Source organism: Fringilla coelebs (genome assembly GCF_963513975.1).
Source record: "Fringilla coelebs genome assembly, chromosome: 38".
In the NCBI taxonomy this organism is placed as follows: Eukaryota; Metazoa; Chordata; class Aves; order Passeriformes; family Fringillidae; genus Fringilla; species Fringilla coelebs.
Window position 1 is genome coordinate 750,806 of NC_140064.1, and position 22,993 is coordinate 773,798.

General features: G+C 63.4%; 2 protein-coding genes across 3 annotated transcripts in view; one reads left to right on the forward strand and one right to left on the reverse strand.

Moving 5' to 3' along the window:
• The window catches only part of POLR2A (RNA polymerase II subunit A), a 50,073-nt gene extending 46,980 nt beyond the window's left edge, over positions 1-3,093 (reverse strand). For both annotated transcript variants that reach the window (XM_084224466.1, XM_084224465.1), the window contains exons 1-3: positions 2,846-3,093; positions 1,976-2,108; positions 949-1,085 (exon numbers count right to left, since the gene is read on the reverse strand). In XM_084224466.1, the coding sequence (XP_084080592.1) occupies positions 949-1,085; positions 1,976-2,108; positions 2,846-2,935 (360 nt within the window). In that variant the 5' untranslated portion in view covers positions 2,936-3,093. The remainder of the gene's footprint in view (positions 1-948; positions 1,086-1,975; positions 2,109-2,845) is intronic.
• A 3,486-nt stretch (positions 3,094-6,579) lies between these two features.
• Positions 6,580-17,513, forward strand: ZBTB4 (zinc finger and BTB domain containing 4). The gene is made up of 4 exons (XM_084224492.1): positions 6,580-6,661; positions 10,512-10,592; positions 11,769-11,845; positions 14,388-17,513. Exon 4 carries the CDS (start codon positions 14,403-14,405, stop codon positions 17,430-17,432), a length of 3,030 nt encoding a protein of 1,009 aa, XP_084080618.1. The 5' UTR covers positions 6,580-6,661; positions 10,512-10,592; positions 11,769-11,845; positions 14,388-14,402; the 3' UTR covers positions 17,433-17,513.
• Positions 17,514-22,993: the final 5,480 nt, after the last annotated feature.

Sequence of the window (22,993 nt, forward strand, 5' to 3'; positions counted from 1 at the left end):
TATGTCACCTCTTCTTTGTGTTCCCAAATTTTGTCACCCCTTCTCAATATCCCCAAATTTTGTCACCTCTTCTTGGTGTCCCCCAAACTTTGTCACCCCTTGTGTCCCCAAATTTTGTCACTTCTTCTTTGACTCCCCCAATCTTGTCACCTTCCCTTGGTGTCCCCAAATTTTGCCACCTCTTCCTGATGTCCCTTAACTTTGCCACCTCTTGTGTCCCCAAATTTTGTCACCTCTTCTTGGTGTCCCCAAATTTTCCCACCTCTTCCTGATGTCCCTTAACTTTGTCACCCCTTGTGTCCCCAAATTTTGTCACCTCTTCTCAATATCCCCAAATTTTGTCACCTCTTCTTGGTGTCCCTTAACTTTGTCACCTCTTGTGTCCCCAAATTTTGTCACTTCTTCTTTGTGTCCCCCAAATTTTGTCACCTCTTCTTTGTGTCCCCCAATTTTGTCACCTCTTCTTGATGTCCCTTAACTTTGTCACCTCTTGTGTCCCCAAATTGTCACTTCTTCTTTGCCTCCCCAGATTTTGTCACCTCTTCTTTGTGTCCCCAAATTTTGTCACTTCTTCTTTGACTCCCCAAGTCTTGTCACCTTCCCTTGGTGTCCCCAAATTTTGTTACCTCTTCTCGGTGTCCCCAAATTTTCCCACCTCTTCCTGATGTCCCTTAACTTTGTCATCTCTTGTGTCCCCAGATTTTGTCACCTCTCCTTGGTGTCCCCAAATTTTGTCACCTCCCCTTGATGTGCCCCCCCTCTGTCACCTCCCTTTGACCCCCAGCACCCCCAAAATGGTCCCAAACCCCCCAAAATCCAACACCAACCCCCACCCCCAAGATGGCGTCCCCGAGGTGTCCCCACGGGGCCATTTCCAGTCCCAAACCGACCCCTCCCCCCAAACTTTTGGGGTTTTTTGGGGTTTTTTGGGGTTTTTTGGGGTCTCACCGAGTCCACCAGCAGCTTGGAGCAGAAGAAGCAGACGCAGCGCAGGATTTTCATGGTTTTGCCCAAAAAGCCCACGTGGAACACGGGCTTGGCCAGCTCGATGTGGCCAAAGTGGCCGGGACACTCCGTCATGTTCCCTGGGGACACCCCAAAATCACATTGGGGGCACCCCAAAATCGGATTGGGAGGGGTTGGGATAGAGGGGAAACCCCCCCCAGAATGGGGTTTTGGGGTGGGAGGGGAACAACCCTAAAAAAGCTCTAAAAAAAGGGGAGCGCCCCAAGAAAAGGAAAAAAAAAACCAAAAAAAGGGACCCCAAAATAAGAGAAGGAAACCCCCCAAAAATAACAACCCCCCCAAAGTGGCCCTCAAGAAATCCCACAGCTGGAGCAAAAGTGAAATTTGGGGAGGGGGGGAAATGAGGGGAGCTCCCCAAAAAGGAGAACCCCACAAAAAAAGGACACCCCAAAAGCAATAAATCCCCCTGAGAAAGAACAGAATTTTAGGGGGTTCAGGGCCCTTCATGTGAGAGATTTGGGGGTTCAGGACGCTCTTTGTGAGGAGCTTTTGAGGCTCAGGGGTGTCCCTGTGAAGATCTGGGGCTTAGGGGTCCCCCCATGATGCATTTTTGGGGTTCAGGGTCCACTCCCAGGATCACTTTGGGGTTCAGGGTCCACTCCCAGGATCATTTTGGGGTTCAGGGTCCACTCCCAGGATCACTTTGGGGTTCAGGGTCCACTCCCAGGATCACTTTGGGGTTCAGGGTCCACTCCCAGGATCATTTTGGGGTTCAGGGTCCACTCCCAGGATCATTTTGGGGTTCAGGGTCCACTCCCAGGAGGATTTTGGGGTTCAGGGTCCCCTCCCAGGAGGATTTTGGGGTTCAGGGTCCACTCCCAGGATAATTTTGGGGTTCAGGGTCCCCTCCCAGGATCACTTTGGGGTTCAGAGTCCCCTCCCAGGAGGATTTTGGGGTTCAGGGTCCCCTCCCAGGAGGATTTTGGGGTTCAGGACCCCCCTAACGCACCAGCACAGGTCTGGCAGCGCCCCGTCCTCTCGATGACGCCCTGCCGGGGGTCCATGAGCCCCCCCAGTTTGGGGCGTCCCCCCTCGGTGGTTTCGGGGTACTTGATGCCCCCCTCGGTCACCGACATCCGTTTCTGAGGGGGAAAAGGGAAACTGAGGCACCTGCGGACCCCCACATCCATCCACGAGCCCCCCTCAAAAACCCTAAATGGGTAGGGGTACCCCAAGTGACCCCTATTAGTGACAATAAACACTTTAATCACCCCAAAATTCCATCAGGGCTCCCTGAACAACTCGCAGGGACCCCCAAAACTCCTCCAGGACACTCAAAGCTCTTCCAAAATTCCCATAAAAACCTCCAGGCACCCCAAGTGTCCTTCACAGCAGCCGGAAGCTCTTCCAAGCCCCCCACAGACACCTCCAGAGACCCAAAGCCCCTCAGGACACCCTAAAACCCCTCCAAGGCACCCCAATGTTTTTCCCGAGGCCTCCTGAGCACCTCCAGGGACCCCAAAACTCATCCCGAGGCTCCCTGAGCTACTCCGAGGGACGCCAAAACGCTGCCAGGGGATTCTGAGCCCCGCTCGGACACTCCAACGCTGTTCCAGAGACTCCCCGGGCACCCCGACACCTTCCAGAACGTCGTTCGTGTCCCCGAACCCCCTGAGGATCCCCCAAATCCCGCTCCGAGCTCTCCCCTCTCCCCCATCAGCCCCCCGGGCCTGTGGGGGGCGCTGTCCCCTCACGGGGCCTCTCCGCCCTCCGCTCTCGCTGCCCCGGCGCCATTTCCCGCCGCCGCTCGCCCTCAGCCGCCGGCCCCGCTCCCGCCGCGGGCCCCGCGGTTCCGTCCGCGCCGCCCCGGCCCCGGTACCATCTCATCGGGGCTGAGGATCCCGAACTGGACTCGTTTGATGGTGCGCAGCGGGCAGGCGCTGTCGCCCGAGGGCGGCCCGCCGTGCATGGCGCCGGTGGGGCCGCGGCCTCGCGCCGCTCCGACTGCTCGGAACCGACCCCTTCACGGAGGAGGTCGAGGGAGCGGGGAGTTTGAACCCCACCGGGGAACCGGGAACCGGCGCCTCACGGAGCCCTCGGCACGGAGCTTCCCCTTTCCGCTCCGGCCGCTCCGCGCTCAAGGCGCGACTGAGCGCGGTGAGGCACCGGCGGCACATTATATAGACTCGGCCCCCGCGCGCCGGCGGAGGGGGCGTGGCCGGAGCGTACCAAACGCCTCAGAGGAAAAAGGGGGGAGAAGTGGGAAAAAAGCGGCGGGAAGGAAAGGGAGACGCGAGTCCCGTCACGGCCCGTGAGGCGAGCGAGGAGCGGGGAAAGGGCAGGGAGTCGCCGACTGCTCCGTGAAGCCCTCACGGGACGCGCCGTCGTCGGACCCCTCGCTTCCATCACGGTGGGATCGGTTCATGAATAATTTATTTTAAAAGCACCGCCCCCTCCCCGAGCCCGAGAGCCGAGAGATCGCGGGGGCGGAGGGAGGTTGGCGAAGTGACCTTAGAAGCTGGCAGAGATTGACGGACATTTCCGAAGTACTGACGGAAGTGGGCGGAGACCGCCGAAGAGCCTCCGGAGAGTCACGGAAATGATCGAAGTTAACAGGCGGTGCCCGAACGTTGACGGAAAGAGACGGAACTGGCCGAAGTTTTGGCGGAAGTTTTCGAAAGAGGCCGAAGTACGAGCGGAAAATACCGGAAACTGCCGAATATCTGACGAAAGCTGCCGAAGCAAAGGCGGACGGTGCCGGAAATAGGCGAAGCACCGCTCCAGCCGCGGCCTGCGCAGCCCCGGCCTCGCCCGCCCGGCCTGGCCGCTCCCGGCGCTCCCGACCCGGCTGGGGCGGCTGGGAAAGGCCGAGGCTTTGGGGCCTGTTCCGGAGGGGTGCTGGGGAACGGGCTGGGCGAGGCGCAGTGGGATTCAGGAGTATCTTAGGAGCAGGAAGGGGAAATTTAAGGGGGCAGGAGGGGTTGGGGGCGCAATTAAGGGTTTGAGCGTTGTTGGCAGAGCAGGAGAGGTGTGGGGTTATAATTGGGGTAGGAAAGGGGCTTTTAGAGGGACAGGAGGGTTTAGGGGGCAATTTTAGAGGAAGATGGGGATTTAGGGGGGTAGGAGGGGGGCTTGGGGTGTTTTGGGGCAGCAGTGGGGTTTGGGGGGACAAGTGGAGCAGTAAAAGAATGTTTGAGGTGAGTTTTGGAGGGGCAGGAAGGACTAGGGGCCATAAATGGAGGGGAAAAAAGGAGAATTTTGGTGTTTGGAGGTCAGGGAGGGGTATCGAGGAGGAGCAGGAGATTTTGGGGACAATTATGGCAAGAAAAGGGGAATTTGGGGGGAGAACAGCAGAGAGGGGGATTGGGGGAAGGAAAACGGGCGTTTGTGGGGGGCACGAGGGGTTGGGGGGAATTTGGGGGCAGAGGAGGAGAAATCTGGGGAGAAGGGGGGGATTTGGGGGTCAGGAGTGGGGGGAGTTTCCCCCGTGTCACCCCAGGAGAGGGGGGACACAAGGTGTGATGTCACAGGGTGTGATGTCATGGGGTGTGACGTCATGGGTGTGACATCACGGGGTGTCACCAAGCCATGGCATGAGCACGGCACAGCCGGACACGCCGGGTGACACGAGCGTGACACAGTCTAAGGTACAGCCCAAAGGTACAGCCCGACCCGTGACACACAATGTGGTACGGCTGTGACACCGTGTGACATGGCACAGGCGGACACAAAATGTGACAAATGTGACACAGTCGGAGGTACAACCCAAAGGTACAGCCTGACACAGCCCCACACAGCACAGTCAGACACAAAATGTGACAATTGTGACACAAAATGTGACAAACGTGATGGAAAATGTGACAAATGTGACACAGTCTAAGGTACAACCCAAAGGTACAACCTGACACAGCCAGATATGGCACAGCCAGACACAAAATGTGACGCAAAATGTGACAAATGGGACACAAAATGCGACAAACGTGACAGAAAATGTGACAAATGTGACACAATCTGAGGTACAACTCAAAGGTACAGCCTGACACAGCCCCACACTGCACAGTCGGACACAAAATGTGACAAACGGGATGGAAAACGTGACACAGTCTGAGGTACAACCCAAAGGTACAGCCTGACACAGCCACACGTGGCACAGCCAGACACACAACGTGACATGTGACACGACTGTGACATCGTGTGACACCGTGTGACAGCCTCACGTGGCACGGTGGGACTCAAAATGTGACAAATGTGACACAAAATGTGACACAGTCAGAGGTACAACCCAAAGGTACAACCTGACACAGCCCCACACGGCACAGTCGGACACACAATGTGACAAACGTGACACAAAATGTGACAAATGTGACACGTGACACTGTGTGACAGCCCCGTACGGCACAGTCGGACACACCCCACCCCCACCATGGTGACAATGCCACACGAGGTGACACCGAGGGCACGGTGACACCTGAACCCCCCCACCCCAAGCAGGGTCCCTGCTACACCCGGCCCTGCCTGTTGTGGCCCTGGTGTCCTTGTCCCCTGGTTTTGTCACCGTTTTGTCCCCATTTTGTCACCGTTTTTGGGCTGTGTCTCCATGGTTGTGTCCTCAGTTGTGTCCCTGCTTTTGTCCCCGTCTCTCTCTAATTTTGTCCTTTTTTGTGTCACTGTAACCCCAAATCTGTCCCCACTTCTGTCTCCTTGTGTCCCCAGCTGTGTCACCCGTGTCCCGTTGTGTCCCCAACTGTCACCTGTGTCCCCTCCTGTGTTACCTGTGTCCCGTTGTGTCCCTTCCTGTGTCCCCTCCTGTGTCACCCGTGTCCCGTTGTGTCCCCAACTGTCACTTGTCTCTCCTTGTGTCCCTTCCTGTGTCGCCTGTGCCCCCAAACGTGTCTCAGTGTCCCCCATGTCTCACTGTGCCCCCAGCTTTGTGTCACTTTGTCCCCCGTTTGTGTCCCCTCAGCCCTGTCCCCTGTGTCCCCCATGTCCCCTGCCGCCCCCCAACTCTGTCCCCACTTTTGTCACACCCTGCCGGTGTCCCCTGTCCCCTCCATGTCCCCCTGCCTGCCTGTGCCTCCCCCCCACCCCGGGGTTGTGTCCCTGCCACTTGTGTGTCCCCAAACGTCCCCCCAAGTTGAGTCCCCACTTTTACCCCCCAACTGTGACCCCCCCACCCTCCTGTCCCTCTGTTCCCCCCCAGTTCTCTCCTCCTGTCCCCACAGCTGTGTCCCCCAAATGTCCCCTCCGTGTCCTCCCCTTGTCCCCCCGTGTCTCCCCCTTGTCCCCCTCCCAGCGTCCCCCTGTGTCCCCTCGTGTCCTCCCCCGTATCCCCCCTTCCTCCCCCCCGTGTCCCCCCCATATCCCCCGGTGTCCCCCCTTGTCCCCCCCGGTGTGTCCCCCCCATATCCCCCGGTGTCCCCCCCGTTTTCCCCCCGGTGTCCCCCCCCCGTATCCCCCCTTCCTCCCCTCCGTGTCCCCCCCATAACCCCCGGTATCTCCCCCCGTGTCCCCCCCATATCCCCCGGTATCCCCCGGTGTCCCCCACGGTGTCCCCCCCGGTGTCCCCCCCGTGTCCCCGCGCCGTGGGGCGGGGGGGTCCCTCCCTCCCTCCCACCCGGGGCCCAACGCGCCGCCTCCATCTTGTGCCGCCGCCGCCGCCGCCGTCGCGACATCACCGGCCCCGGGACAGGCCCCGGTAACGACCCCTCCCCTCCTCCCCGGGACCCCCGAGGCCCGCCGGGACCCCCCCCCCTCACCCCTCCCCCCTCCCCTCCCCCTCCCCCGCGGGGTCCCCCCGCCCCTCTCCCGCCGCTGTCACCGCAGCGCGACCCCCACGGGATGGGGGAGGGGAGGGGGAGGGGGGGGGACACCGCGACCCCCACCCCACCCCCCCCCTTCCCCCGCACTGCCCCGGGTCACGCCCACCCCCTTCAATCCCCCCCGCCCCCTCCCCGCCCCCCCTGAGCCCCCCGGGCCCTCCCCAACCACCCTGGCAGGACCCCAAAGTGTCCCCAGGGACCCCCAAAGTGTCCCCAGGGACCCCCAAAGTGCCCCCCGCGCCCCAAACCGCCCCTCCCCCGCCCGGGACCTCGCTCTGACCCCCCCAAATGACACCCGGCACCCCCAAACGCTGCTGGGAGAGGGGGGGTGACACTGGGGGTGACACCAGGGGTGACACCGGGGGTGACACCGGGAGTGACGCGGGGGTTGGGGGGGGGGGGGTGGCTGCGTGTTTGTGCCGGGGTGGGGGGGCCTGAGGGGGGTGTGGGGGGCGCGTGCGGGGGTTGTTTGTGCGTGTCTGGGTGTTTGTCCGTCTGTCCGAGCGTGTCGTGTCCGTGTGGGGCTGTGCGTGTCCAGGTGTTTGTGTCGGTGTTTGTCCGTCTGTCTGTCCAAGTGTGTCGTGTCTGTGTGGGGCTGTGCGTGTGTTTGTGCGTGTCTGGTTGTTTGTGCGGGTGTTTGTCCATCCGTCCGAGCGTGTCATGTCCGTGTGGGGCTGTAAGTGTCCGGTTGTTTGTCTGGTTGTTTGTCCGTGTGTCTGAGCGTGTCGTGTCCATGTGGGGCTGTGTGTGTCCGGGTGTTTGTCCGTGTCCGGGTGTTTGCGTGGGTGTTTGTCCATCCGTCTGTCCGAGTGTGTCGTGTCCATGCGGGGCTGTGCGTGTCCGGGTGTTTGGCCGTGTCCGGTTGTTCACGTCAAGCCCTGTGTCCGGTTGTTTGTGCAGTTGTTTGTCTGTCCATCCAAGCATATGATGTCCGTGTGGGGCTGTGCATGTCAACTTGTTTGTCCATCCGTCCGAGCGTGTCGTGTCCGTGTGGGGCTGTGCATGCCCGGTTGTTTGTCCGTCTCTGGTTGTGTGTCTGTGTCACGTCTGTGTGGGGCTGTGCGGGTGTTTGCGTGCAGTTGTTCATCCGTCTCTGGTTGTGTGGGGGTTGTTTGCCAGCGTCCGGTTGTTTGTGTCAAGCCCCGTGTCCGGTTGTTTGTCCGTGTCCGGTTGTGCACCCCTGTGAGGGTTGTGTGGGGGTTGTTCGTGTGCGGTTGTGCACCTGCCTGTGCTCGTGGCTGTTGTGTGTTCACGTCCGGTTGTGTGTCACATCCCTGTGTGGTTGTGTCACATCTCTGTGCGGTTGTGTCACGTCCCTGTGCGGTTGTGCACCCGTCTGAGGGCCGTGTGAGTGTTCTTTGTGCAGTTGCGTCACGCTGTTGTGTGATTGTGCGCCTGTCTGAGGGCCGTGTGTGTGTTGTCTGTGTGGCTGTGCTCGTGCACCTCCCCGTGGGGGCGTGTCAGCCGTCCCTGTGCGGCTGTTGCCCTCTGTGTGGTTGTGTCTCTGCCTGTTGCCTGTCGGTGTCCCTGTGCCGTTGTCCGTCCGTGCGAGGGGTGTGTGGGGCTGTTCCTGTGCGGTTGTGCCTCTGCGTGTGGCTGTGAGCGCGTCACACCCGCGTGCGGTTGTGTCAGTGCCCGTGTGCGGTTGTGCGTTAGTTTGAGGGCTGTGTGGGGGTTGTTCTTCCATCTACAGCCGTCCGTCTGCGGGTGAAACACCCGTGTGGGGTTGTGTGGGAATGCTTGGAGTGCGGCTGTACACCCCGGCTATGTTGTGCGTCACACCCATGTCTGGTTGTGTGTCACACCCATGTTTGGTTGTGCGTCACACCCGTGTTTGGTTGTGTGTCACACCCGTGTTTGGTTGTACACCCACGTCTGGCTGTGTCATGTGTCCTCTGGGGTTGTACATCCATGTTCGTTTGTGTGTCACACCCATGTCTGGTTGTGTGTCACACCAGTGTTTGGTTGTGCATCACACCCATGTTTGGTTGTGCACCCACGTCTGGCTGTGTCACGTGTCCCTGTGCGGTTGTACATCCGTGTTCGTTTGTGTGTCACACCCATGTCTGGTTGTGTGTCACACCTGTGTTCGTTTGTGTGTCACACCCATGTCTGGTTGTGTGTCACACCTGTGTTCGTTTGTGTGTCACACCCATGTCTGGTTGTGTGTCACACCCGTGTTTGGTTGTACACCCACGTCTGGCTGTGTCACATGTCCCTGTGCGGTTGTACATCCGTGTTCGTTTGTGCGTCACACCCATGTCTGGTTGTACACCCGGTTGTGCACGTCTGGCTGTGTCACGTGTCCCTGTGTGGTTGTACATCTGTGTTCGTTTGTGTGTCACACCCGTGTTTGGTTGTCTGTCACACCCACGTCTGGCTGTGTCACACCCATGTTCGGTTGTGCACCCGGTTGTGCACGTCTGTCTGTGTCACATGTCCCCGTGAGGTTGTACACCCATGTTCAGTTGTGCGTCACACCCATGTCTGGTTGTGTGTCACACCCGTGTTTGGTTGTACACCCATGTCTGGCTGTGTCACATGTCCCCGTGCGGTTGTACACCCACGTTCGGTTGTGCGTTGTGTCTGTGTGTACCCGCACATCCGGGTGCGGTTGTGTGGGGGTTGTGGGGCTTCAGGTGTTGTGTCTGTGTGAGGTTGTGTGTCTGTCTGTGGTTGTTTGTCCATGTGAGGTTGTCTGTCCGTGTGCGGTTGTGTGTCCGTGTGCAGTTGTTTTTGTGTGTGCGGTTGTTTGTCCGTGTGCGGTTGTTTGTCCGTGTGCAGTTGTGTGTCTGTCTGTGATTGTGTGTCCATGTGCAGTTGTTTGTCCACGTGTGGTTGTGTGTCTGTCTGTGGTTGTTTGTCCGTGTGCGGTTGTGTGTCCGTGTGTGGTTGTGTGTCTGTCTGTGATTGTGTGTCCATGTGCGGTTGTTTGTCCATGCACAGCTGTTGTGTCCAACACGTGTTGCGTGTGTTGTGCGTGTGCAACAGGTGCTGAGGCTGTTGTGTGGGTGTGTCACCTGTGTGTGTGTGCAGGTGTGTGCATGTCACACCTCTGTGTGTGTCACACCTGTGCGTGTTACACCTGTGTGTGTGTGCAGGTGTGTGCGTGTCACACCTGTGTTTGTGCGTGTGTCACACCTCTGTGTGTGCCACACCTGGGTGTGTTACACCTCTGTGCGTGTGCAGGTGTGTGCGTGTCACACCTCAGTATGTGTCACACCTGTGTTTCTGTGTGTCTGTCACACCTGTGTGTGTCTGTGCAGGTGCTGTGTGTCACACCTGTGTGTGTCCAGGTGTGTGTGAATGTGTGTGTCACACCTGAGTTTCTGTGTGTCAGTCACACCTGTGCATGTCACACCTGTGTGTGTGTGCAGGGGTGTGTGTGTGACAGCTGTGCTTCTGTGTGTCTGTCACACCTGTGCGTGTCACACCTGTGTTTCTGTCACACCTGGGCATGTCACACCTGTGTTTTTATGTGTTTGTCACACCTGTGCGTGTCACACCTGTGTTTCTCTGTGTCTCATACCTGTGCGTGTTCAGGTGTTCGTGTCACACCTGTGCGTGTCCTGTCCCCCCCTCCCCCTTAGGCTGTCCCCCTGTCCCCCCTCCCGCCCCGTCACGCGCTGACACTTCCGCGTCCGCCCCTCATTCCCCCTTTAACCCCGCCCCTCTCTAGCCACACCCATTTAACCACACCCCCTTTTCCTGTCCCCGCCCCCTCAGCCTCCGCCTGCTCCTTCAACACCGCCCGCGGCAGGACGGGGCCCCGTGACGTCACTCCCAGCCCAGCCAATGAGCATCCAGGTAAGCCCATGACGTCGGCGGCGCGCGCGCTTCCTTTAGCACGGAATGGGCGTGGTCGAGGGGGGTGGGTAGGCGTGGCCCGGCGCTCCCTGCCCCCTGATTGGCCGCAGGTGCAAGGTGTGTCCGGAGGGGGGAAGGGGGAGGGGTCTGGGGGGGAGGGGGGGCTGTTCCCATGGCAACAGTTGGGTGACACTGCCCCCCTCCCCCCCCGGTGACGTCGCGGACGGGACGCCGCTGTCAGGCGGCTCCGGGGGTACCTGGGGGGCGGGGGAGGGGCAGGGGGGGATGGGGGGAGGGGTGGGGGTCCCGGGAGGGGGAGGGGGTGCACGGGGGGTGGGGGGTCCGTCCGCCTTTTCCCCCCTTCCCCCCGCAAATTCCCCCGGGAGGTTCCGGTTGTCCCCGCCCCCCCCCGCGGGTGCCCCTCCCCCTCCCACCTGTGTCACCTCTCCCCGTCCTCCCCCCCCAGGTGTCACCCCTGCCCTCGCTGTCCCCTCCCCCCTGTCCCCGCTGTGGGTGTGACACACCCCCGACAACGTCACAGCGATGACGTCATGCTGTCCCGCCCCCTTCCCTGCGTTGTCACCGGCGTCCCCTCCTGGTGACGTCATGGCACCCTCAACCCTCCCCCCACACAGTGACGTCATACGCATCCCCTCCCAGCGACAGCCAACCCATGACGTCACTCTCACGTGATGACGTCACCATCCAGACCCTCCAGATGACGTCATGCCCCTCCCTTTGCTGTGACGGTGACGTCACCCCGGAGAATCCCCCGCTGTCACTTTGTCACCCGCATCCGGGTGTTGTCACCCCTCCAGCGACCCCGAGTACCCCCAGATCCGGGTGTTCCCCCCCAAGGTACCCCCAAATCCGGGTGTTTCACCCCAAATCTGTGGGTTTTACCCCCAAAACCCGGTGTTCCCCCAAATTCGGGTGTTGTGACCCCTCCAATGACCCTGGGTACCCCCAAATCCGGTTGTTCCCCCCAAAATCTGGGTTTTTTCCTCAAAATCCGGGTGTTGTGACCCCTCCAGTGACCCCGGGTGCCCCCAAATCCGGGTGTTTCATCCCAAATCCAGGTGCTCCCCCAAATCCAGGTGTTTCCCCAAATCCGGGTGTTTCACCCCAAATCCGGCTGTTGTGACCCCTCTCTCGGTGTGTCCCCCTCCCCCCCAGGAGGCCTGGCCGGCTGTGACCCCCCCCCGAGGACCCCCGGAGCTGCAACACCCAGTCCATGAGGGCCCCGCGCACAGGTGGGCACTGGGGCACTGGGAGGGGACTGGGAGGTACTGGGGGGGTACTGGGGCATACTGGGGGGCACTGGGGATACTGGGGGGCACTGGGGGGGCACTGGGAGTACTGGGGGGATACTGGGGGGGGTACTGGGGCATACTGGGGGGCACTGGGGATACTGGGAGGGCACTAGGAGCACTGGGAGGGCACTGGGGGTTACTGGAAGGCACTGGGAGGGCACTGGGAGGTACTGGGAGGGCACTGGGGGATACTGGGAGGGGACTGGGAGGGCACTGAGGGGCACTGGGAGGGCACTGGGAAGGCACTGGGGCATACTGTGAGGCACTGGGGCATACTGGGGAGCACTGGGTTCCTCCCCGGTGGTTCTGTCCCGGCTCCCCCCGCGGTTCCTCCCTGGTGGTTCTGCCCCCGCTCCCCCCGCCGTTCCCGGTGGTTCTGCCCCGACTCCCCCCGCCGTTCCCGGTGGTTCTGCCCCGACTCCCCCCGCGGTTCCTCCCCGGTGGTTCTGCCCCTGCTCCCCCCGCCTTTCCCGGTGGTTCTGCCCCCGCTCCCCCCGCGGTTCCTCCCCGGTGGTTCTGCCCCCGCTCCCCCCGCCGTTCCTCCGCGATGGTTCGGTCCCATCCGCCATTTTGAGCCGCCTCAGGCCGGGCAGGCCCCGACACAAAATGGCGGCGCGGGGCCGGGGACGGCGACCCCGGGACAGGGGACAGGGGACCCAAAACCCCACAATGACCCCCAGGACAGGTGACAGAGTGTCCCCGGAACCCCACAATGACCCCAAAACTCCGCAGTGACCCCCGGGACTGGGGACACCAAACCCCAGAGCGACCCCTGGGACAGGGGACAGAGGGACACCAGAACCCCACAGTGACTCCCGGGATAGGGGACACCGGAGTGACCCCAAAACCCCACAGTGACCCCCGAGACAGGTGACAGAGGGACACCAGAACCCCACAGTGACCCCACAACCCCAGAGTGACCCCAGAACCCCACAGCGACCCCGGGGACAAGGGGACACCAAACCCCAGAGTGACCCCAAAACCCCAGAGTGACCCCAAACAGTGAACCAGGTGTCTGGGTGACCCCAAATCATGGCCCTGCTTACCCAGGTGACCCCAAATTGTGGCCCAGATTGTGGTGTCACCTGTGTGGTGTCACACAGGTGACACCAAATAAAGGATTCAGCCAAGCAGGTGACCCCAAAAAGGACATCCAGGTGTCCGGGTGACCCCAAATAAGGACCCTGGTGACCCCAAATAATGTCCCCACCCATGCAGGTGACCCTATAAAGGGCACCCAGGTGTTCAGCCAGCCCCATGGAAAGGACTTAAGTGACCCCAAATTTTGGCCCCACCTGCCCAGATGACCCAAAACTGTGTCCCCACCCAGCCAGGTAACCCCAAATCATGGCTCCACCCACTCAGGTGACCCCAAATGCGGGATCCAGTTGTCTGGGTGACCCCAAATAAATATCCAGGTGACCCCAAACCGTGTCCCCACCCACCCAGGTGACCCCAAACCGTGTCCCCACCCACCCAGGTGATCCCAAACCATGTCCCCACCCACCCAGCTGATCCCAAATTTTGGCCCCACCCACACAGGTGTCCCCAAATCATAGCTCCACCCACACAGGTGTCCCCAAATCATGGCTCCACCCACCCAGGTGTTTCCAAATCATGGCCCCACCCCTGCAGGTGACCCCAAACCGTTTCCCCACCCACCCAGGTGACCCCAAACCGTTTCCCCACCCACCCAGGTGACCTCAAATTTTGGCCCCACCCACTCAGGTGACCCCAAATGCGGGATCCAGTTGTCTGGGTGACCCCAAATAAAGACCCAGGTGACCCCAAACCGTGTCCCCACCCACCCAGGTGATCCGAAATCATGTCCCCACCCACCCAGCTGATCCCAAATTTTGGCCCCACCCACACAGGTGTCCCCAAATCATAGCTCCACCCACACAGGTGTCCCCAAATCATGGCCCCACCCCTGCAGGTGACCCCAAACCGTGTCCCCACCCACCGAGGTGATCCCAAACCGTGTCCCCACCTACCCAGGTGACCCCAACTTTTGGCCCCACCTACCCAGGTGACCCCAAACCGTGTCCCCAGCCGCCCCGGTGACCCTAAACCGTGTCCCCACCCACCCAGGTGACCCCAAACCATGTCCCCACCCACCCAGGTGACCCCAAACCGTGTCTCCACCCACCCAGGTGACCCCAAACCGTGTCCCCACCCACCCAGGTGACCCCAAACCGTGTCCCCACCTACCCAGGTGACCCCAACTTTTGGCCCCACCTACCCAGATGACCCCAAACCGTGTCCCCAGCCGCCCAGGTGACCCCAAATAAAGACCCAGGTGACCCCAAACCATGTCCCCACCCACCCAGGTGACCCCAAACCGTGTCCCCAGCCGCCCAGGTGACCCCAAACCGTGTCCCCACCTACCCAGGTGACCCCAAATCGTGTCCCCACCTGCCCAGGTGACCCCAAACCGTGTCCCCAGCCGCCCCGGTGACCCGGTGCCCCCCGTGCCCCGCAGGTGGCCGGCGCGGGGATGGCTCCGGTCGTGGAGGTGTCGGACGCCGGGCACTGCCGGGCGCTGCTGCTGGAGCTGAACGAGCAGCGCCTGCGGGGGCAGTTCTGCGACGTCACCATCATCGCCGAGGACACCAAGTTCCGCGCCCATAAGAACGTCCTGGCCGCCTCCAGCCCCTTCTTCAAGCGGGCGCTGGCCCAGGAGCCCACCTGCCCCTCGCCCGCCCAGGTGCTGGAGCTGCCGGGCGTCCAGGCCGGCGTCTTCTCCGACGTCCTCAACTTCATCTACAACTCGCGCCTGGCCGTGCCCTCGCCGGCGGCCGCGCGGGCGCTGGGGGCCGTGGGCCGGCGCCTCGGCATCCCCTCGCTGCAGGGCCTGGAGGCCGGGCCCCCTCCTCCTCCTCCTCCTCCTCCTCCTCCTCCGCCTCCTCCTCCGGCTCCCCCGGCTCCGCGGGACATGAACGGCACCTGGAGCCCCCCTCCGCCCGCGGCCGAGCTCACCTGCGCGGCGCGGCCCGGCGAGGCGGGCGAGGAGGCGGCGCCGGCGGCGGTGTCGCCGTCGTCGTCGCCGTCGTCGCTGCGGTGCGGGCTGTGCGGGCGCGGCTTCGGCTCGGCGGCGGCGCTGGGCTTCCACGCCAAGCTGCACCGCGGGCGCCGCGGGCTGTGCTGCCGGCACTGCGGCAAGAGCTTCATCCACGTCAAGCGCCTGCAGACGCACGAGGTCGGCTGTCGCGACGGGGACGACGACAGGGACGGCGACGGCGACGGCACCGGCACCGCCGGCGCCGATGTCACCGTCGGCAGCGGCGCCGTCCCAGCCGCCGTCACGGCGAGCAGCGCGGCGGCGGCGCCGAGGGCGGCCAAGAAGGCGCTGCTGCTGCGGCACCGCGCGCTGGAGCCGGGCGCGGAGCAGGAGCCGCTGGTCAAGGTGGTGGACGGGCAGGTGCTGTACCTGTGCGGGGTGTGCCAGCGCTCCTACATGACCCTGTCCAGCCTGAAGCGCCACGCCAACGTCCACTCGTGGCGCCGCAAGTACCCGTGCCGCTACTGCGACAAGGTGTTCGCGCTGGCCGAGTACCGCACCAAGCACGAGGTGTGGCACACGGGCGAGCGCCGCTACCAGTGCATCTTCTGCTGGGACACCTTCGTCACCTACTACAACCTCAAGACGCACCAAAAAGCCTTCCACGGCATCAGCCCGGGGCTCATCGCCTCCGAGAAGACGCCCAACGGCGGCTACCGGCCCAAGCTCAACGCGCTCAAGCTCTACCGGCTGCTCCCCATGCGGGCCAACAAGCGGCCCTACAAGACCTACAGCCAGGGCGCCGTGCCCGACGGGGCCGCGCCGGCGCCGGCGGCCGCGCCCGGGGACGCCGGGGTCACCGCGTACCCGCCGGCGGCGCCGCGGCCGGAGCCCGCCTCGGTCATCGCCTTCGGCCGCGCGGCGCCGTCGGTCATCGTGCGCGGCGGTGGCGGCAGCGGCGCCGCCTCGGTCATCGCCTACAACGGCCGGGCGGGCGAGGAGGCGCCGGGAGCGGCGGAGGCGCCGGCGGCCGCGCCGGTGACGCCGGCGGTGCCCATCAAGAAGCAGGTGCTGCGCGAGTACATCGAGGCGCAGCGCGCCGCCGGCGCCGCCGCCGCCACCGAGGAGGGCGCGGCCGCGGCCGCCGCGCCCCAGAACCCGCCCGGGGGCGGCCGCACCATGACCTACGTGGCCAAGCCGGCGTACGCGGGCTCGGCGGGCGAGGGGCTGTGCCAGATCACCGTGCGCATCGGCGAGGAGGCCATCGTCAAGCGCCGCATCTCCGGCACCGACCTGCGCGGCGACGGCGCCGGGGAGCGCCGCGGGGACAACGACAGCGACGCCGAGGACCGGCTCTGGCGGCCCTACTACTCCTACAAGCCCAAGAGGAAGGCGGGCGGCAGTGCCACCACCGGGGCCGTCACCGGCGTCACCAAGAAGGCGCGGTGGCGGCGCAAGCTGCGCTCGCTGCGGCGGGCGCCGGGGGACGACGGCGGCGGTGACAATGACAATGACAAGGACGGTGGCGGTGGCGGTGGCAATGCCAAGCACGGCGACGCCGCGCGGCGCCGGGAGCGGCACCACCCGTGCCGGGTGTGCGGGAAGAGCTTCCCGGCGCTGCGGAAGCTGCGGAAGCACCAGCGGGGACACGAGGGCGGCGGCGCCGCGGTGGCACCGGTGACACCGGCGGGGATGTCATCTTCATCGTCGTCGGTGGGGACGTCGTCGTCGTCGGGCCGCGTGGGGCGGCGGCCGTCGCTGCGCTTCACCTGCCCCACCTGCGCCAAGGTGTGCAAGACGGCGGCCGCGCTCAGCCGCCACGCCCAGCGACACCGGCGGCGCTCGCCGGGGTCACCGCGGGGGTCACCGGGGTCACCGCCGGGGTCACCGGAGGGGTCACTGCCAGGGTCACTGCCAGGGTCACCGAGGTCACCGCCGGGGTCACCGCCGGGGTCACCGCCGGGGTCACCGCCGGGGTCACCGCGGTCGCCGGCGCCTCCCACGGTCATCGCCTACACCCCGCCCGCTGCAGATAAAGGCGGGGTCCCGGTGTCCCCCGGTGTCACCGGCGCGGCGCCGCCGCCCACGGGTGACACCGGCGGGGGTGACATCACGGGTGACGTCACGGGTGACACCCCCGGGGGGGGGTTCCCGGTGCAGGAGCAGCCGCTGGCGCTGCTCTGCCGGGCGGCGGGAGGGGGGGACCCCGAGCTCGGGGACGGCGCCGGGGGTGGGGGCGGGGTGGGGACACCCCGGGGGGGTCCCCGCGCCCCTCCCCCCCCGGCCCCTCCCCCCCCCGGTGCGTTCCCGTTGCACTTCGGGCCCCGCCTGGTGGCCGCCTACCCCTTCCCCTTTCCCCTCCCCCTCGCCCTCGTCCTCCCCGAGCCCGAGCGGGGCTTCCTGGCGGGTGGGGGAGGGGCGGGGGGCGCGCCCCTCCCCCCCCCAAGTACGGCCCCCCACCCCCCCAGTTTTGGGTTCCCCGGTGGGGGAGGGGAACGGCCCCGGAAAGCGGGGGGGGGCACCTGAGGGGTGGGGGAGGGGCTCTGCAGGAAGTTTTGGGGGGAGGGGTCCTAAAAGTGAGGGGGGACTCCCCCACCCCCTTACTGGGGGGGCCTGGAGGGGGTGGGGGTCCCACAGAGGTTGGGGACCCCATGGAAAAGGGGGGGACCCATAATGGGGGAGGGGTCTCCCATGGGCCCCATAGAAAATGAGGGACCCCATAAATATTGGGGGGGGGGGCCCCATAAAGTTTGGGGGTCCCATAAGAGGTCGGGGGTCCCCATGAGGAATTTGGGGGTCCCCATAAATTTTGGGGTGGTCCAGCAGAGGTTTATGGACCCCATGGACGTTTAGGGGGGAGCCCAAAGATGTTGGGGGTCCCCAAAATCACGAGGGGGGGGTCTATAGGAAATGGGGACCCCCATAGAATTTAGGGGGGGCACAGGGACCAGTATGAGACTGGGGGGGGGCACTGGGGATACTGGGAGGTGGGAGGGGCTTCCAGTCACCCCAAACTGGGAGGGAGGGGTCTCCACCCCCCCTCTCCGAGCACAGGTACCCCCAAAACAGCAAAGACCCCCCCCAATACAGGACAACCCCCCCAAAACACCCCCTCCCCCACTCCAGGGCCCCCCCACCCCAATATCGGGGCCCACCCCTCCCCCCCCCGCAGCGTTTTGCACCCCCACAGGGCCCCTCCCCCACTAGAGGGGCCCCTCCCCCTCCCCTCCCCCCAGAGTCGGGGCCCCCCCACTATCCCGGGGCCCCCCAAAATCCCAAATCTCGCCCCTCCCCCCCCCCCTTTGGCACCTTATCGGCATCGCAGCGACATTCCAGCACCGGGGGGAGGGGCGAGCGTGCAAGGCGGGCGTGCAAGGGGGGAGGGGCCGAGTGTCAGTGTGAGCGTGCAAGGGGGGAGGGGCCTGCTGCGGTGGTGGGCGTGCAAGGGGGTGTTTGTGCAATGCGAGTGTGCAAGGGGGTGTTTGTGCAATGTGAGTGTGCAAATGGAGGTCCCTGTGCGACTCTGAGTGTGCAAAGGATTCTCCTTGAGCAGTTGTGAGTGTGCAAACGGGTCCCCGTGCAAAGGTGAGTGTGCAACGGGGTGTTTGTGCAATCCTGAGTGTGCAAATGGGTCCCCGTGCAACGGTGAGTGTGCAAGGCCCACCCTAGTGCAATCCTGAGTGTGCAAATGGGTCCCCGTGTGACTCCGAGTGTGCAAAGGGCTCCTCATTCTGTTGTGAGTGTGCAAACGGGTCCCTGTGCAATGGTGAGTGTGCAAGGGGGTGTTTGTGCAATCCTGAGTGTGCAAACGGATCCCCATGCGACTCCGAGTGTGCAAAGGGCTCCTCATTCCGTTGTGAGTGTGCAAATGGGTCCCTGTGCAATGGTGAGTGTGCAAGGGGGTGTTTGTGCAATCCTGAGTGTGCAAACGGATCCCCATGCGACTCTGAGTGTGCAAAGGGCTCCTCATTCCGTTGTGAGTGTGCAAATGGGTCCCCGTGAAATGGTGAGTGTGCAAGGCCCCCCCTCGTGCAAGGCCCCTCCCTTGCCCTCGTGCAAGGCCCAGCTTTGGGGGCGATCCTCGTGCAAAACCCCCCCTTGCACACCCCTGACCCCCCTTTGCACACCCCTGACCCCCCCCTTGCACACCCACGCCCCCTGCTCCGTTGCACACCCACGCTCACACTCAGCTCACGCTCACGCTCTGCCCCCCCGCACGCCTTGCACGAGGATGGGCTGTGCTTGTGCAAGGCGGGCGTGCCAGGGGCTTGGCCTCATGCAAGGCCGGATCCTCGTGCAAATCCTCGTGCAAAAAAGTCGTCCGAGTCCGAGGGACGGTTCCTCGTGCGAGGGTGATCCTCGTGCAAAGCGCGTGTGCAAGGAACCTCGTGCAAGGATGGTCCTCGTGCAAGGATCCACGTGCAAATTGTCCTCGTGCGAGGGGGATCCTCGTGCAAAGCTCGTGTGCAAGGGCCCTCCTTGGCCGAGGATCCTCGTGCAAGGGCTCGTGCAAAGCCCGCGTGCAAGGACCCTTCGTGTGCAAGGACCCTCGTGCAAGGATGATCCTCGTGCAAGGATCCACGTGCGAATTGTCCTCGTGCAAGGATCCATGTGCAAGGATCGTCCTCGTGCAAGGGACATCCCTTGTGCAGGAACCCTTGTGCAAAGCGCGTGTGCAAGGAACGATCCTCGTGCAAGGATCCATGTGCAAGGATCGTCCTCGTGCAAGGGACATCCCTTGTGCAGGAACCCTTGTGCAAAGTGCGTGTGCAAGGACCCTCGTGCAAGGAATGTTCCTTGTGCAAGGACCCTCGTGCAAGGACCCTCGTGCAAGGATCGTCCTCGTGCAACGTGCGTGTGCAAGGAATGATCCTTGTGCAAGGATCCACGTGCAAGGATCCATGTGCAAGGAACGATCCTTGCGCAAGGAATGATCCTTGTGTAAGGAATGATCTTTGTGCAAGGATCGTCCTCGTGCAAGGATGGTCCTCGTGCAACGTGCGTGTGCAAGGAATGATCCTCGAGCAAGGATCCCCGTGTAAGGAACGATCCTCGTGCAAGGATCCTCGTGCAAGGATCGTCCTCGTGCCAGGCCCTTCCACGTGCAAGCCCCGCCCCTTTCCCCGCCCCTCCCCCCTCCCCGCGGCCCCTCCCCCCTTTTGCACTTTCGTGGCCGCGTTTGCTACTGACTGACCCCTCCCCCACCCCCCAATGTCCCCAATGTCCCCTCCCCCCTCCCCCGGTGTCCCCTCCCCCCTCCCCGAGCGCACTTTAGGGGCAAAACCGAACAGAAAAGGGCAAAAAAGGAAAAAAGGAGCGGGAACGGGGACAGGTGACAACGGCGCGGGGGGGGAGGGGACACCGAGGGGACCGAGGGGGGGACATCGCGGCCTGGGGGAGGTGGCACCAGAAACGGGGTGGTGACACCCGGGTGACACCGAGGGTGTCCCCAAGGGGGTGACCTCGGTGGGGGATGTCCCCGAGGGGTGGCCCTGAGGGTGTCCCCAAGGGGGTGTCCCCAAGGGGGTGGCCCTGAGGGTGTCCCCAAGGGGATGTCACCCCCGGGATGTCCCCAAGGGGGTGGCCTTAATGGGGTGACCTCAGTGGGGGATGCCCCCGAGGGGTGGCCCTGAGGGTGTCTGTCCCCCCCGGGATGTCCCCACCGAGGTGACCCCACGGATGTTCCCCCCGGGATGTCCCCAAGGGGATGGCCCTGTCCCCCCCGGGATGTCCCCAAGGGGATGGCCCTGAGGGTGTCCCCAAGGGGATATCCCCACCGAGGTGACCCCACGGATGTCCCCCCCGGGATGTCCCCAAGGAGATGGCCCTGTTTCCCCCCGGGATGTCCCCAAGGGGATGGCCCTGAGGGTGTCCTCCCCGGGATGTCCCCCCCGGGATGTCCCCACGGGGATGGCCCTGTCCCCCGGGATGTCCCCAAGGGGATGGCCCTGTCCCCCCCGGGATGTCCCCAAGGGGATGGCCCTGTCCCCACCGGGATGTCCCCAAGGGGATGGCCCTGTCCCTCCGGGATGTCCCCAAGGGGATGGCCCTGTCCCCCCCGGGATGTCCCCACCCCCCCCTCGTGTCCCCACGGCGTCCGTCCCCTCCGGGGTGGCCCTTCGGGGGTGTCCCCGCGGGATGGGGGCGGGGTTGGGGGGTCCCCGGGGGGTGGCGGGGGTTGTCCCCGGGGTGTCCCCGCGGCGGGGGGTGGCAGCGGTGACAAATGTCCACTATTTATCTGCATCAGTGAGTGTTAGAGACGCCAATAAACACCGTAGAGCTGAGCTGGCCTTGGGGACAGCGCGGGGACAGCGGGGACATTGGGGGGGTTGGGGACAGTGGGGACAGCGGGGACATTGGGGATGTTGGGGGGGATTGGGGACAACGGGGAGATTTGGGACAGTGGGGACATCGGGGACAGTGGGGACAATGAGGACATTGCGGGGATTGGGGACAATGGGGACAGCGGGGACATTGGGGATGTTGGGGGGGATTGGGGACAATGGGGACAGCGGGGACATTGGGGGGGATTGGGGACATTGGGGATGTTGGGGGGATTGGGGACAATGGGGACATTGGGAGATTGGGGACATTGGGGACACTTGGGGACATTGGGGATGGGGGGATTGGGGACATTTGGGATATTTGGGGACATTGGAGGGATAGGGGACATTGTGGGGATTGGGGATATTTGGGGACATTTGGGACACTGGGGACATTGGGGGGACATCAAGGGATTCTGGACATTGGGGGTATCGGGGACATTGGGGGCATTGGGGACATTGGGGGGACATTGGGGACACTGAGGACAATGGGGACATTTGGGCGATTGGGGACATTTGGGGACACTGGGGACATTGGGGACATGGGCGGGGGGGCAGTTCCCGGTGGGGGTGGCACTGAGGTGACATTGTGGGGACACAGAGGGACATTGGGGGTGACATCGGGGGGTCCCCAAATCCAGACCCCCCCCGGAGCAGCAACAACCACGATTTATTGTACACGAAGGGGGGGAGGGGACCCCCTTTTTTGGGGGGTCCCCGAGCCACGGGGGGGGAGGGGGGGACATGAGGTAAATTTGGGGACCCCCCCAAGGTGGCACCGAGCTGGGGGGGGGGGGGGGGGGGGCCCTGAGGTCTTGGGGGGGTCCCTCGAGTTTTGGGGTCTCTCCTTTTTTTGGAGGGGGGGGGCGTTGATTTTTGGGGGGGGGTTCCCCTTTTTGTCACACACCCCAAAAAAGGGGGGGGACACCCCAAATTTGGGCCCCAGGTATCCTCAAGGTGGGGGGAGGGGTCCCCAACTTTCAAGCCCCATCGGGATGGAGCCCCCCACATTTCACGTGTCCCTGTCCCAAAATTTTGGGGTGCAATCCCACTCACAGCAGACGACAGGAGGAGTTACCCCCCCCCAAAATGTTGGGGTCTCTGTGATCCCCCCCCCCAATCTTGCTCACAGCAGACAACAGGTGGAGACCCCGCTCCCAAATGTTGGGGTGCCCACCCTCACAGCAGGTGGAGCCCCCCCAAATTTTGGGGTCAGCAGATGGAGCCCCCCCCCCCAAATTTTGGGGTCAGCAGATGGAGCCCCCCCCAAATTTTGGGCTGTCACCCCTCACAGCACATGGAGACCTCCCCCAATTTCAGGGTGTCCCCCTCACATCAGATGGAGCCCCCCCTCCCAAATTTTGGGGTCAGCAGATGGAGTCCCCTCCCAAATTTCGGGGTGCCCCCCATCACAGCAGATGGAGTCCCCCTCAATTTCAGGGTGCCCCCCTCACAGCACATGGAGGCTCCCCCCCCCCACCAAATTTTGGGGTCAGCAGATGGAGCCCCCCCCCCCAGTTTTGGGCTGTCACCCCCCTCACATCAGATGGAGCCCCCCCCCCCCAATTTCAGGGTGCCCCCCTCACAGCACATGGAGCCCCCCCTCCCAAATTTTGGGGTCAGCAGATGGAGTCCCCTCCCAATTTCAGGGTGCCCCCCTCCCATCACATGGAGACCCCCCCCCAATTTCGAGGTCCCCCTCACAGCAGATGCAGCCCACCCCCAATTTCAGGGTGCCCCCCTCACAGCACATGGAGCCCCCGG

Excerpts from the sequence above, each read along its gene's own strand:
- ZBTB4 (XM_084224492.1), top strand. The coding sequence starts at position 14,403 with ATGGCTCCGGTCGTGGAGGTGTCGGACGCCGGGCACTGCCGGGCGCTG.